The sequence below is a fragment of the Microcaecilia unicolor genome, chromosome 1 (genome assembly GCF_901765095.1).
Source record: "Microcaecilia unicolor chromosome 1, aMicUni1.1, whole genome shotgun sequence".
Taxonomy (NCBI): domain Eukaryota; kingdom Metazoa; phylum Chordata; class Amphibia; order Gymnophiona; family Siphonopidae; genus Microcaecilia; species Microcaecilia unicolor.
The window spans coordinates 9275940-9289673 of NC_044031.1; the positions used below are offsets into that span (position 1 = coordinate 9275940).

The following is a 13734-nucleotide window of genomic DNA, read 5'->3' on the forward strand; positions in this document are numbered from 1 at the left end:
GTAAGAGCCCTACTTCATCGGCCGGTTTACCGGGCTTGGGAATCATTGTGATAAGCGCCGTGTTTGTATGTAGGGGAAATTCCCCGGTGTTTACTATCTCTTCATGATATTCCAAAAGGGATGCCAGCGCATCTGGGGGTAACATTTTGTAGTATTCCCCAGAATACCCATCTGGGCCCGGTGCTGAGTGTCGTTTTAGGGATTTCACCGCCTTCTGTATCTCTAACAATGTTATTGGACTATTTAACCCATCTAATCCTTCTTGGGGTATCTGATCTAGTCCTGCATTCTTGAGGTACTCAGAGAGGTGTTTATTCGCCGGCCCCTGTTCTACCGAGTATAACTTAGCAAAGTACTCAGTGAACATCTTCCCGATTCCTTTCCTATCTGTAATTATGTTCCCACGCGTGTCCTTTAGTGCCGCTACTGACCTGGGTCCCCCCCAGTTTTTAACGAGCCGTGCTAAGAGTCTCCCTGGTCGGTTCCCGAATCTCTGCAACTTATATTTGTAGTACAGTGCAGATTTGTTCTCTCTCTCATGTAAAAGTGAATTAAGTGCCACTTGTGCAGCTTTCAAGTTTTCTAGTGTTACTCGGGTCGGGTGTTGTATATGTTTTTGTTTGGCTCTTTTCATTTGCTCCTCCAAATTTAGTATGGCTTGTGCCCCTATCTTCTGCTTACGGCTACAAAAGGCGATAATCTCCCCCCTTAGTACTGCCTTCGAGGCTGACCAAAACAGTGTGGGTTAGCTATGTGCATGTACTTTATTATTCTCTGCATAGTCCTCCCATTTTTCTTTTAAATGCTTTTGAAATTGGGGGTCCGTGGCCAGGTGAGCTGGGAAGCGCCAGCCCCTCCCTCCCCTCTCATTGGCCAACACTTCCAAGTCTATCCATATTAACGCATGGTCAGAAATCACCTCGGGACCAATAGTTGCGGTTCTTACCTGAGGGAACATTGTGCGTTCTACTAAAATGTAGTCTAGTTGGGCTAATGTGCCGTGAGCCCTGGACCTATGTGTAAAATCCTTTTCCCCCGGATGTAATGTTCTCCAAACATCTATAAGATCAAGAGCCTGAGAGAGGGCCCGAAACTCCTGTACTCTATTTCCCGCGTAATGCTGGGATGTGGGGTTCGTGCAGTCAATCTCGGGATCTGCTACCATGTTAAGGTCTCCCATTATGACCATTTGCTTATTGTGATTCCCCAAACAGTGACCTATAATTGTTTTATAAAACTGTGGATCATGTGTCGTTGGTCCATAAATTCCCACCAAGATGAATTCAATGCCTTGTAACCACACTTGCAGCATTATGTAGTTTCCTTGCACCCCTTTAGCCAACATTTGAGCTTTATAATTTAGCCCCTTCCTAAACAATACTGCTACTCCCCCTCGCCTACCCTGTGGAGTCGCCGCAAAACTCTCCCCTACCCAGGACCTCTTTAATTTAGCATGCTCTACCTCTGTGAGTCGGGTTTCTTGTAGACACACTAGCAAGCTCATTTTCAAAGCACTTAGCCTCCCAAAGTTCCATAGAAACCTATGGAACTTAGCCTCCCAAAGTGCTTTGAAAATATGCCTATATGTCTGCTTTGTGTCGCTTTAATTCTGTCAATATTTTAGATCTTTTTATGGGGGAACTAATGCCCCCCACATTCCAGGACACTAATCTGACCGGCATAATGCTGCTTGTTTAATATAAACTGGATTGTCACCTTCTCTGGGTTTTCTTTCTAATTTGCTCTCAGCCCTGCCCAGGTTTTTTATCACTTGGGCTATTCTGTGCAGTGTCATGTTCTCTACTGCTCCCCTAATCCCACCGTGCCACCTCAGTCTTTCGCTTTGTATTGCCCCCTTTTTACATCTACTTCTTCTTACCCACAACCAGGTCCCCTCTCTACTATACCAATACTTGGACGAGTTCCCCCCCCTTTCCCCCATCCCCCACCCCTTCCTACGGTCTCCCTTCTCTCCTCTACCCCTTCCTGTTCCGCAAGCTACTTACGGATTTGGTATTCCGGATTCTGCAGAGGGAGTCCCCACTCTCCTCTAAACAATTAAATTATTACCAGTCACCTTTTTCAATCATATGGTACTGCTTCTTTTTCTTCCGCCCTCCATTAATGTCGCTCATGACTTTTTACCAAGTTTTTGATCAGTTGTAAAGGCCTGAGCTTCTGCCACGTTTTGAAAGTGCTTCCACGTGTCCTGATGTCGTATCTTCAAATGTGCGGGATACATCAATGCAAATTTTACATTCTTTTGTGCCAATTCCGCACATATCGGGTGGAACGCCCGCCTCTGCTCTTGTACTTTCTGAGAGAAATCTTGAAAAATCATTATCTTCTGCCCTTCAAAGCGTAAAGACTCTCTTTTCTGGCGGAATCCTTGTAGTATCTCCACTTTGTGTCGAGAATTCATGAGTTTTGCCACTACTACTCTGGGGCGCTGGGAATTTTCCATTCGGCGCCCTACTCTGTGGGCTCTCTCGATAACCAAGTGGCCTGTGGAATCAGTCAGCGCTAGTTCTTTTGAAAGCCAGTTTTCCAGCCAGTCCGACAGGTTTCTATCCTGTATCCGCTCAGGGATCCCCACTATCCTTATGTTGTTCCTCCTGGACCTGTTTTCTAGGTCTTCCAGCTTAGCAGCGTGTTCCGCCAGCTGTTGTTGTAGTTGAGCAATGTCGGGGCCCTGTGCACGTGTATCATCTTCGAGCGCCGCAACTCTCACCTCAAGGTCCCCCGCTCTAGTCTCCAGTCCGTCGAGCCCAGTTTGAATGGCCTCCAGGCGTTTAGACAGTGCATCCCAGCGCGGATCCATCGCGCGAACCACCGCTGCCGTTAGTTGTTCTAGTTGCATCTCTGTGAATGCCGGCGCCGCGACCGCGGAGCCGTCCGCCATTTTGTTTTCTCCACCTCCAGCTTTTCCCCTCGTTTTCGTGCCGGTTTTCTGCGCCATTTCAGTGGGGGATTTATGGACGAACTTGTCCATGCAGCCAGTCACCTAGGAGGGCGTTTTGTACGCGATGTGACTTTTTAATTATCCGATTTAGAGCGGGGGTTCCCGGAGCTTCAAACAGCTGCTGCCGCTTCGCTCACTGCATAACCGGAAGTCAGTGTAGTAAATTTAAAACAAATCAGAGAAAACTTTTCTTCACCCAACGTACAATTAAACTCTGGAATTCGTTGCCGGAGAAAGTGGTGAAGGCGGTTAGCTTAGCAGAGTTTAAAAAGGGGTTGGACGGTTTCCTAAAGGACAAGTCCATAAACCGCTACTAAATGGACTTGGGAAAAATCCACAATTCCAGGAATAACATGTATAGAATGTTTGTACGTTTGGGAAGCTTGCCAGGTGCCCTTGGCCTGGATTGGCCGCTGTCGTGGACAGGATGCTGGGCTCGATGGACCCTTGGTCTTTTCCCAGTGTGGCATTACTTATGTTCTTATGTAAGAGACCCATCTCAATAGGTCAGATTGTATGAGCCTACAAGACAAATTCTACTCTCTTGCTAGTCTCTCACCTGTTTCTTGAAAACATAACGGTGTAGCTATTTTAATCTGTAAATTTTTACAGCTTTGTGTTGAAAAACAACTTTCTGACAATGAAGGCAGATGGGTAATACTTAAATTATCTTTACAAAACTAGAATCTCTCGTTAGTTAATTTATATGTTCCAAATGTTGATTCTCCTGTGTTTTTTCACAACATAATCTCAGAGATTGCTTCATTTGGTTCTCAGAATATAGTGATAGGTGGTGATTTCAATCAAATACAAGACCTTATTTTAGACAGAAAATCTAAATGTCCCCTTAGACCTACCAAAACCCTAGCAAAAATCCAAGATTTAAAACCCACTCTAGGATTGGTTGATCCGTGGCGTCTTTTTCATCCCACTGAGAGACATTTCACTTTCTATTCATCCCCACATGGTAGTTACTCCAGAATTGATTATTTTCTTATCTCCTTCTCGTTGTTATCCATTACCAATAATGCTGAACTACTCAGTAAAACCTTATCTGACCATTCTCCAATATCTCTCACCCTTGATGATATAACGGTCAATCATCAAAATCCATCATGGAGATTCAACTCCATAAGGTTACAAGATGAAGATTCTGTTCAATATATCAAAACCAAATTATTAGAATTTTATGAATTTAATCCTGTTGAAGATTATAAGGCTCTTACATGGTGGAATGCTTTAAAATCTAGTTATTCAGCTGGGAAAAGTTTTGAAAGGAAAAATGATTTGGCAGATAAAATCTCTCACGTTAAAACCCTGGAAAATAGATTTCTGGATGTTAACGACCCGGCTACTCTCCTTACTTTACAATCACTAAAATATGACCTCAATACGGCTCTCTCCGAAGAAGCTTTAGAAATAATTCACCTTCAAAAATCTACTATGTACGCAGAAGATAACAAAGGAAGTCACCTTTTAGCTCAATATCTAAAAGCTAAGATGAACAAGAAGAAAGACTAAGGAGGCTAGGGCTATACAGCTTGGAGAAGAGACGGCTGAGGGGAGACATGATAGAGGTATATAAAATAATGAGTGGAGTGGAACAGGTGGATGTGAAGCGTCTGTTCACGCTTTCCAAAAATACTAGGACTAGGGGGCATGCGATGAAACTACAGTATAGTAAATTTAAAACAAATCGGAGAAAATTTTTCTTCACCCAACGTGTAATTAAACTCTGGAATTCGTTGCCGGAGAAAGTGGTGTAGGCGGTTAGCTTAGCAGAGTTTAAAAAGGGGTTGGATGGATTCCTAAAGGACAAGTCCATAAACCGCTACTAAACGGACTTGGAAAAATCCAAAATTCCAGGAATAACATGTATAGAATGTTTGTACGTTTGGGAAGCTTGCCAGGTGCCCTTGGCCTGGATTGGCCGCTGTCATGGACAGGATGCTGGGCTCGATTGACCCTTGGTCTTTTCCCAGTATGGCATTACTTATGTATAGAATATCCCAAATCACTGACTTTGATGATATCGCATATACCAGTGATAATGGCATTACCCAGCAATTTCAAAACTATTATAAGAAGCTATATGACTCTGAAATTCAGTTCTCCAAAGAATCCTTCCAACAATTTGTAAAGGATCTTCATCGCCCTTTAGTCACCACCTTTCCAAAACTCTTAATTAGATAAACCTTTCTCTCCACAAGAATTAATAGACGCCATTAAATCTCTTCCCAAAGGGAAATCTCCTGGGAATGATGGCTTTACTGCCGAATTTTACCAAAATTTGCAGATTTATTGATCCCCAAATTGGATATTATCTATAAATCTTTAATCTCTGATAATCAGCAATCTGGTTCCTTTTTCCAATTCACTATAATTGTCATTCCAAAACTCGATAGAGATTTAAGTAAAGTTGCGAACTATCGCCCTACTTCATTAATAAATATTGACAACAAAATATATGCAAAAATCCTGGCTCTACGCCTACAAAACACTCTCCCTGAGCTTATACATAGAGACCAGAACGGTTTCACTCCTAATAGATTGGCTAATGATAACTCAAGACTGTTGGAATATTCTTGCATTTACAGAAAATATCAAAGAACCTTATGTAGCTGTTTCACTTGATGCCAAAAAAGCAATTGATAGAATTGAATGGCCTTATCTTTTTCGTGTGTTAAAATGGTTCAATTTTAGCCCTCAATTTATTAAGATGGTTCAACTTCTCTCAATAAAAATATAAAAAAAAACAAAAGAAGAAGAAGAAAATCACAGTACAATAAATGAAACATTGATTACGTTTACTCAGACAAGGCAAGACCCGAACAACCACAACATGACGCCTGCCACGGAAGCCTAAGAGAATGTAGAAAGGTTGTTTTACCTGCAGTGCATAATTAAGCTGTTCGTTGTACCAGAGGATGTGGTCAAAGGAACTACAATAGAGGGGTTCAAAAGAGGAAAATCCATAAAAATATTTGTAGTCAGGTAACATAGTAACATAGTAGATGACGGCAGAAAAAGACCTGTACGGTCCATCCAGTCTGCCCAAGAAGATAAATTCATATGTGCTACTTTTTTATTTGTACTGTCCTCTTCAGGGCACGGACCGTATAAGTCTGGCCAGCTCTATCCCCGCCTCCCAACCACCAGCTGTGGCACAGACCCTATAAGTCTGCCCAGCACTATCCCTGCCTCCCAACCACCAGCTCTGGCACAGACCCTATAAGTCTGCCCAGCACTATCACCGCCTCCCAACCACCAGCCCCGGCACAGACCGTATAAGTCTGCCCAGCATTATCCCTGCCTCCCAACCTCCAGTCCCACCTCCCACCACCAGCTCTGGCACAGACCGTATAAGTCTGCCCAGCACTATCCTCGCCTCCCAACTACCAGTCCCGCCTCCCACCACCAGCTCTGGCACAGACCGTATAAGTCTGCCCAGCACTATCCCCGCCGCCCAACCACCAGCCCCGGCACATACCGTATAACTCTGCCCAGCACTAGTCCCGCCTCCCAACCACCAGCTCCAGCACAGACCGTATAAGTCTGCCCAGCACTAGCCCCGCCTCCCAATCACCAGCTCTGCCACCCATTCTAGGCTAAGCTCCTGAGGATCCCTTCCTTCTGCACAGGATTCCTTTATGTTTATCCCACGCATGTTTGAATTCCGTTACCGTTTTCATCTCCACCACCTCCCGCGGGAGGGCATTCCAAGCATCCACTACTCTCTCCGTGAAAAAATACTTCCTGACATTCTTCTTGAGTCTGCCCCTTCACAGAGCCATTGCTCGTCAGTGAAAAATGAACCATGAGAAATAGATCTACTTTTTGGGCTCTGACAGGCATTTGTGACCAGACTGGCCACCATTGGAGACAGGATCAGGACTCCGATGGCTACTATACCGATGTGGAAAGACCAACAAGGAGCTTTTAAATATCAGCTTGAGTGACATAATCTGTTCTATCTGCATCTCTGGTAATCATCAGCATGGATATGTTGTATTTTCTGCTTCGAGGGAATGTAAAGGGGTCTGTGTATTATATTTGTACCCCGCGCTTTCCCACTCATGGCAGGCTCAATGCGGCTTACATGGGGCAATGGAGGGTTAAGTGACTTGCCCAGAGTCACAAGGAGCTGCCTGTGCCGGGAATCGAATTCAGTTCCTCAGTTCCTCAGGACCAAAGTTCACCACCCTAACCACAAGGCCACTCCTCCGCACATGTAAGTGGCGCTTGGTAGTGTGGGCGTGTGGAATTGCCTTTGTTTTAAATGGAGGCCTAAATAGCCGTCTGCTAAAACAGAAATCTGCATGCAGCCATTTAATGAGTTCAAAACTGAAGCAAAAAATCAGCGTGATGCCTTCTTCCAAGGTGAACCCAATAAATGCACTCCGTGGACCTGCAGCATATACACGCGGTCCACGGAGTGAATTTCTTGGGTTCACCTTGGAAGAAGGCATCACACAGTTTTTTTGCTTCGGTTTGAAACTTGGTTTCAATTTAAAGCCCCTGACGCAGCCCTGGTGGGCGAAACACAGTCTGTGTTGGGCATTCAGGGGTAAAATTGTAAAATGGACAAACAAACCCCCTAAAGATAAACACAAATAACTAAGAATAAAAAACACATAGCACCCCACAAACCCCTCCCTTAAAAATATATAAAAAAAAGTTTATCTAGGCGGCTTTAGGTGGATTGTTTGTCCATTTTACAATTTAATAATTACTGGCTCATCATTGCTGTTTTGTGCCTGTGATACGTTTGGATTGTAAGATTGTTTTTATGTCTTTTCCTACAATAATACACAATGCTCTTTTTTTTTTCCTTTTAAGAAAAAGAGGACCCTAAAAACAGTAATACAGAGACACATAACTGGAAGCTCAGTGAGAAGCCTGAAGGGGAAAAGATGTTATCAGAAAGAGACAAAGAGAAAACTTCTTCCAGTTCTGACTGGGGAGAAAAGGAAAAGAATCAAAATAAACAAAAACCTTCACCAGGAGGCTCAGCTCTGTGTGAAAACAGTATCAGTAATCTCAAACAGGCAGGGGAAGAGGAGAGAAACCAGATGAGAGATCAAAGCTGTTCCTGTGATATTTGTCAGATATTCCTCAGCAATCATTTTGTTCTAAAATCACTTCTTAGATCTGATACTGAAGAGAGACCATCTACATGTACGGACAATGGGGGAAATGTCAGTCTAAAGAGAGAACTAGAAGGACAACAGAAAACAGTCCTAAAAGAGAAACATTTTACAGGTTCTGAATGTGGGAAAGGTTTCAATAGGAAGAAAAAGCTAATGCAACACAAGAAAACTAATAAAGAAACTACAATGTGTACATTTACAGAATATGGGAAAAGCTTTACGAACAAAGCAGACATTATAAAATATAAGAAAAACATCACTGATGAGAGAATATCTTCATGTCCTGGATGTGAGAAAAGCTCCAACAAGGAAGAAAATTTCCACCAAAGACAGAGATCAGTTTCAAGTGCTGAATGTCAGAAAAGCTTTAGTCAAGAGGAAGCAGTCATAGATCACCAAAAAGCTCAAACTGCTGGGGAACCGGACACTTCTACTAAATCTGAAAAAATATTTTGCAGGAAGGCAACACTCTCAAAATACCAGGAAATCAAGAAAAATGAGAGATTATATACTTGTGCTGACAGTGGTATAAGTGCTTGTTGGAAAGGAAACCTCACAATGCCCAAGAGGCTTAATTCAGTAGTGAAACCATTTACCTCTACTATGTGTGGTAAAAGCTTCACTACAGACAGTCTCCGAGACCACCCGAAAACTGACACTGGAATGAACCCATTTACTTGTACTGACTGTAATAAAAGCTTCAGTCAAAAAGAACACCTCACAACACACAAGAGAATCCACATCATTGAGCGATTTCCATGTAATGACTGTGGTAAAAGCTTTAATATAAAGGGAAAACTGATCAGACACCAGAAAATCCATACAGGAGAGAAGCCATTTACATGTACTGACTGTGGTAAAAGCTTCAGTCAGCAAGAACACCTCACATCACACAAGAGAATCCACAGCATTGAGCGATTTCCATGTAGTGAGTGCAGTAAAAGCTTAAGTACGAAGAGAAAACTAATCAGACACCAGAGAATCCACACAGGTAAGAAGCCGTTTACATGTACTGAGTGTGGTAAAAGCTTTACTGAGAAGAATACACTGACCATACATCAGAGAATCCACAGAGGCGAAAAGCCATTTACATGTACTGAGTGTGGTAAAAGATTTAGCGTAATGGGAAGTCTGACCATACATCAGAGAATCCACACAGGAGAAAAGCCATTTACATGTACTGAGTGTGGTAAAAGATTTAGTTTAATGGGAAATCTGACCATACATCAGAAAATCCACACAGGAGAAAAGCCATTTACATGTAGTGAGTGTGGTAAAAGCTTTACTGAGAAGAAAAGACTGACCAGACACCAGAGATTTCACACAGGAGAGAAGCCGTTCACATGTAGTGAATGTTATAAAAGCTTTACTGTGAAGCAAACACTGACCATACACCAGAGAATCCACACAGGTGAGAAGCCGTTTACATGTACTGAGTGTTATAAAAGCTTTACTGAGAAGCAAAAACTGACCAAACACCAGAGAAGACACACAGGTGAGAAGCCATTTACATGTACTGAGTGTGGTAAAAGCTTTATTGCGAAGGAAACACTGACCATACACCAGAGAATCCACACAGGAGAGAAGCCGTTCACATGTAGTGAGTGTGGTAAAAGCTTTACTGAGAAGAGAACACTGACCATACACCAGAGAATCCACACAGGGGTGAATCTGTTTACATGTAGTGAGTGTGGTAAAAGCTTTACTATGAAGAAAACACTGACCATACACCAGAGAATCCACACAGGGGTGAATCTGTTTACATGTAGTGAGTGTGGTAAAAGCTTTACTATGAAGAAAAGACTGACCAGACACCAGAGAATCCACACAGGGGTGAAGCCATTTACATGTAGTGAGTGTGGTAAAAGCTTTACTGAGAAGAGAACCCTGACCATACACCAGAGAATCCACACAGGGGTGAAGCCATTTACATGTAGTGAGTGTGATAAAAGCTTTATTGCGAAGGAAACACTGACCATACACCAGAGAATTCACACAGTAGAAAAGCCATATAAATGTAGTGAGTGTGATAAAAGCTTTCGTAAAAAGGAAATACTGACCACACATCAGAAAATCCATACAGGAGAGAAGCCATTTATGTGTAATCAGTGTGGTAAAAGCTTTAGTAGAAAGGAAACACTGACCATACATCAGAGAATCCACACAGGAGAAAAACCATTTCCATGTAGTGAGTGTGGTAAAAGCTTTAGTACAAAGGGAAAATTGACCATACACCAGAGAATCCACACAGGTGAGAAGCCATTTACATGTATTGAGTGTGGTAAAAGCTTTACTGAAAAGACAACACTGACCAAACATCAGAGAATCCACACAGGAGAAAAGCCATTTACATGTACTGAGTGTGGTAAAAGCTTTAGTAAAAAGCAAACACTGACCATACATCAGAGAATCCACACAGGTGAGAAGCCGTTCACATGTAGTGAGTGTGGTAAAAGCTTTACTGAGAAGCAAACACTGACCATACACCAGAGAATGCACACAGGTGAGAAGCCGTTCACATGTACTGAGTGTGGTAAAAGCTTTATTAAAAAGCAAACACTGACCAAACATCAGAGAATTCACACAGTAGAAAAGCCATATAAATGTAGTGAGTGTGATAAAAGCTTTCGTAAAAAGGAAAAACTGACCACACATCAGAAAATCCATACAGGAGAGAAGCCATTTATATGTAATCAATGTGGTAAAAGCTTTAGTAAAAAGGGAACACTGACCATACACCAGAGAATCCACACAGGTGAGAAGCTATTTCCATGTCCTAAGCCCATCTAAGCTCAATCACTCTCAGACAATGGACTAGCAGATGTCCAGGCAGGAAGTCTTGTGATGTCATTGAGCATTTGACCTGTTGCCATGCTCCATCTCAAAGCCAGATGCCCAGAATTCAGCTACCCAGGAGCTTTCTAATTGGACCAAGGGCAACCACCTGACGATAAATGCCCAGTTCAGACACTTTAAAAGCAGGGGCTCTTTCTTTAGAAGGAGAGTTCTTCCTGGCTGTTCCTGATGCTCCTGTCCTAGTCGCCGCTGCCCTGAAGTGATTAAATCTAAAAGCAAGCTAGAATCTCCTGGAATCCTGACTTCTCAAGCTGGACATCACATCCACCTGAAAGAAACGGCTTCAAGCTCCATCAGACAGCAAATCTACAAAGAAACTTCCTGTTCCAGCAAGGATCTCCTGCATCACTCTCCATAGCAGCCTCCATCAATGTGAGTTATCCAGCTTCATTTACAATCAAACCTGTTATTTTGTAGCATACTTCCATTGGTAAAAGATCCTCTCTAAAATTGCCTCTCTATTGTAAATTTGTTATCTTGCCTGTATTAGAAATAAACATTTTCTTTTTAAAGTTAACTATCTGGCCTTTGTATTGGTGAAAAGCACATGTCCTCACATGTGCAAGCTCCAAATGCTTTAAGCACATGTTCCTAAACGTACAATGCAGGTTAATGTAATTAATTCAAATTTAGTGTATTTATTGGGGAATAATAAAACAGAATAGAATCAAAATATAAATACAGCACATGTTGCGACCACATGCTCTGAGCGATCCCCTCTATTCTTAAATGGGTTACCTCCTTTGTATAGGTCTTGTGGTGCTCCACTGGGGCTAGTTTGCACAGGGCTTTTGCCATCTTAACCTGCTTCCCCAACTCCACCACCTCCTTTTCTGTACTTTTTATCTTCCTCACCCTTTTAATCAGGCCACTGGTCGGGTCCTCTGGATCCTGAAATAGTCCGTGAAAATCTTCCTCCTCTGAAGAGTCACTGTCCTCCTCCTCTGACACCAGATCTCCATGACCTCTTTTCTCTCCTCCCTCTCCTTCTCCGACCTGCTCTTCTCTGGGGGCTCCCCCAGCTCTCTCCCCCCCTCACCTGCTAGATGGTGTTTGTTTACTGTAGCCCCTGACGCAACCCTTGGTGGGCGAAACACGGCCTGTGTCGGGCAATTTGTTTACATGCGGTATCTTCAATAAAATCTTTCTGATGTTATATTGATCTGCTGGCTTCTTTTTCCATAGTCTTCCAGGTTTACTTAATGGCATCAACAGATCCCAGTTCACAAAGGGTATTAAAATATGAAAGAAAACCTCCAGAATCCTTTTGACAAGTAGAAGGAGTGGGTGAAAATCTATCGGTGCCAAAAGGGATGGAAGCAACAGAATTTGTGAAGAGAACAAAACTTTTCAAGGAATTGGATCAGCAGGGGAGAAACAACCAATGGGATAATGTCATACCAGAGTTCAAATTATATTGCAGTGATAGGGCGGATTAAATTGGTGGAGTTATAGCACTGTATGTTAAGGAAGATTCTTGAATAGATTAAAAATTCTGCATATCACAACGGACTTTCTCTCTTGCAGCTTTGGTCCCAGGGGGGCATTACGTTTTGTTGGCAGTCGTTTTCTCCAGATGCCTGTACTACCGGGGGTATCACTCCTCCTGTTACTGCTCCTGTTGTTCTCTCACACTGCAGTCTGCCGGCTCACTGATACTCTCTGAGGGTTCTTGTCATTTCTGGCAGTCTGCTACCCTGAAGGTCTCTGGTTTTGTGGCAGTGCAGTTCCTGCTTTCTCTGTGGAGGGTTTTGCAGTTTCCAGGGTTTTATTTCTCTCCTAGGTACCTCTTCTGGTCTCTCTTCTTTTTGCATAGTCTCCTTCGCAGTTTTCCAACGATATTCCATGCCTGTGATGCCATTTTCCATGATTGGTTCCTATGAACCTAACCTGTACTTATATTGTCTTTAGATGAAAATAGTCTCTGTTAATGTACAAGGTTTAAATAATCCTATAAAACGTAAGAAGGTTTTGATGTATTTTAGAGGGCTGCAGGTTGATATTATTCTAGTTCAGGAGACGCATCTTCTTGCATCTGATGTGGCGGGATTCCAAGACCAGTTCTATTCTCTTGTTGCTGCCTCCTCTGCGGTGCATAAAAAGAATGGAGTTGCAATTCTTGCTCGCACCTCCCTTCCACTTTCCATTATAAAACAGTGCTCCGATACTGAGGGGAGATGGATATTAGTGAGCTTAAAACTGCACGATTCTAATTGGTTAGTAGGGACCTTGTATGCACCGAATTCTGACTCTCCCTCGTTTTTTCATAATATAATTACTGAGATTGTTTCCTTTGGAGCCAGCAATATTAGAGTGGTGACTTTAATCAAGTGCAGGATGTTATCCTGGATAGGAAATCCACATGTCTTCCCAGGCTGTTGAAATCATTGGATAGGTCCGGGATCTTAAGACCTCTCTGGGATTGGTGGACCCCCGGCGTCTTTTTCATCCCACAGAGAAAGACTTTACTTTTTACTCTCCTCCGCATGAGAGTTTTTCAAGGATTGACTACTTTTTTTTTTTTTTTTTAATTTAAAGAAGTCTTTATTAGGCATCGATAAATAATACAGTGCATATGTACCACAATACAGAACCATATAATCTAGAACAATCAATGTACATAGCTGTAGCACCCAAAAGGTACCAACATAATATCAATGCTAGAACAAGAAACTTATTATACTTCAATTTTTATCCAGTTTTTGTGCTTTTAACCCCCCCTTCCCACCATCACTCCCCCCCTCCCCCCCCATCTATTCCCTACTA

At 42.7% G+C, this 13734-nt stretch overlaps 1 protein-coding gene across 1 annotated transcript; it reads left to right on the forward strand.

Moving 5' to 3' along the window:
• Nucleotides 1–7814: 7814 nt before the first annotated feature.
• On the forward strand, nt 7815–10872 carry LOC115462895 (zinc finger protein 585A-like; the record flags this gene model as incomplete). Its single annotated transcript, XM_030192971.1, has 1 exon — nt 7815–10872. A coding segment is annotated over exon 1 (2997 nt), but the record flags the coding sequence as incomplete, so codon positions are not given.
• Between the last annotated feature and the right edge of the window lie 2862 nt (nt 10873–13734).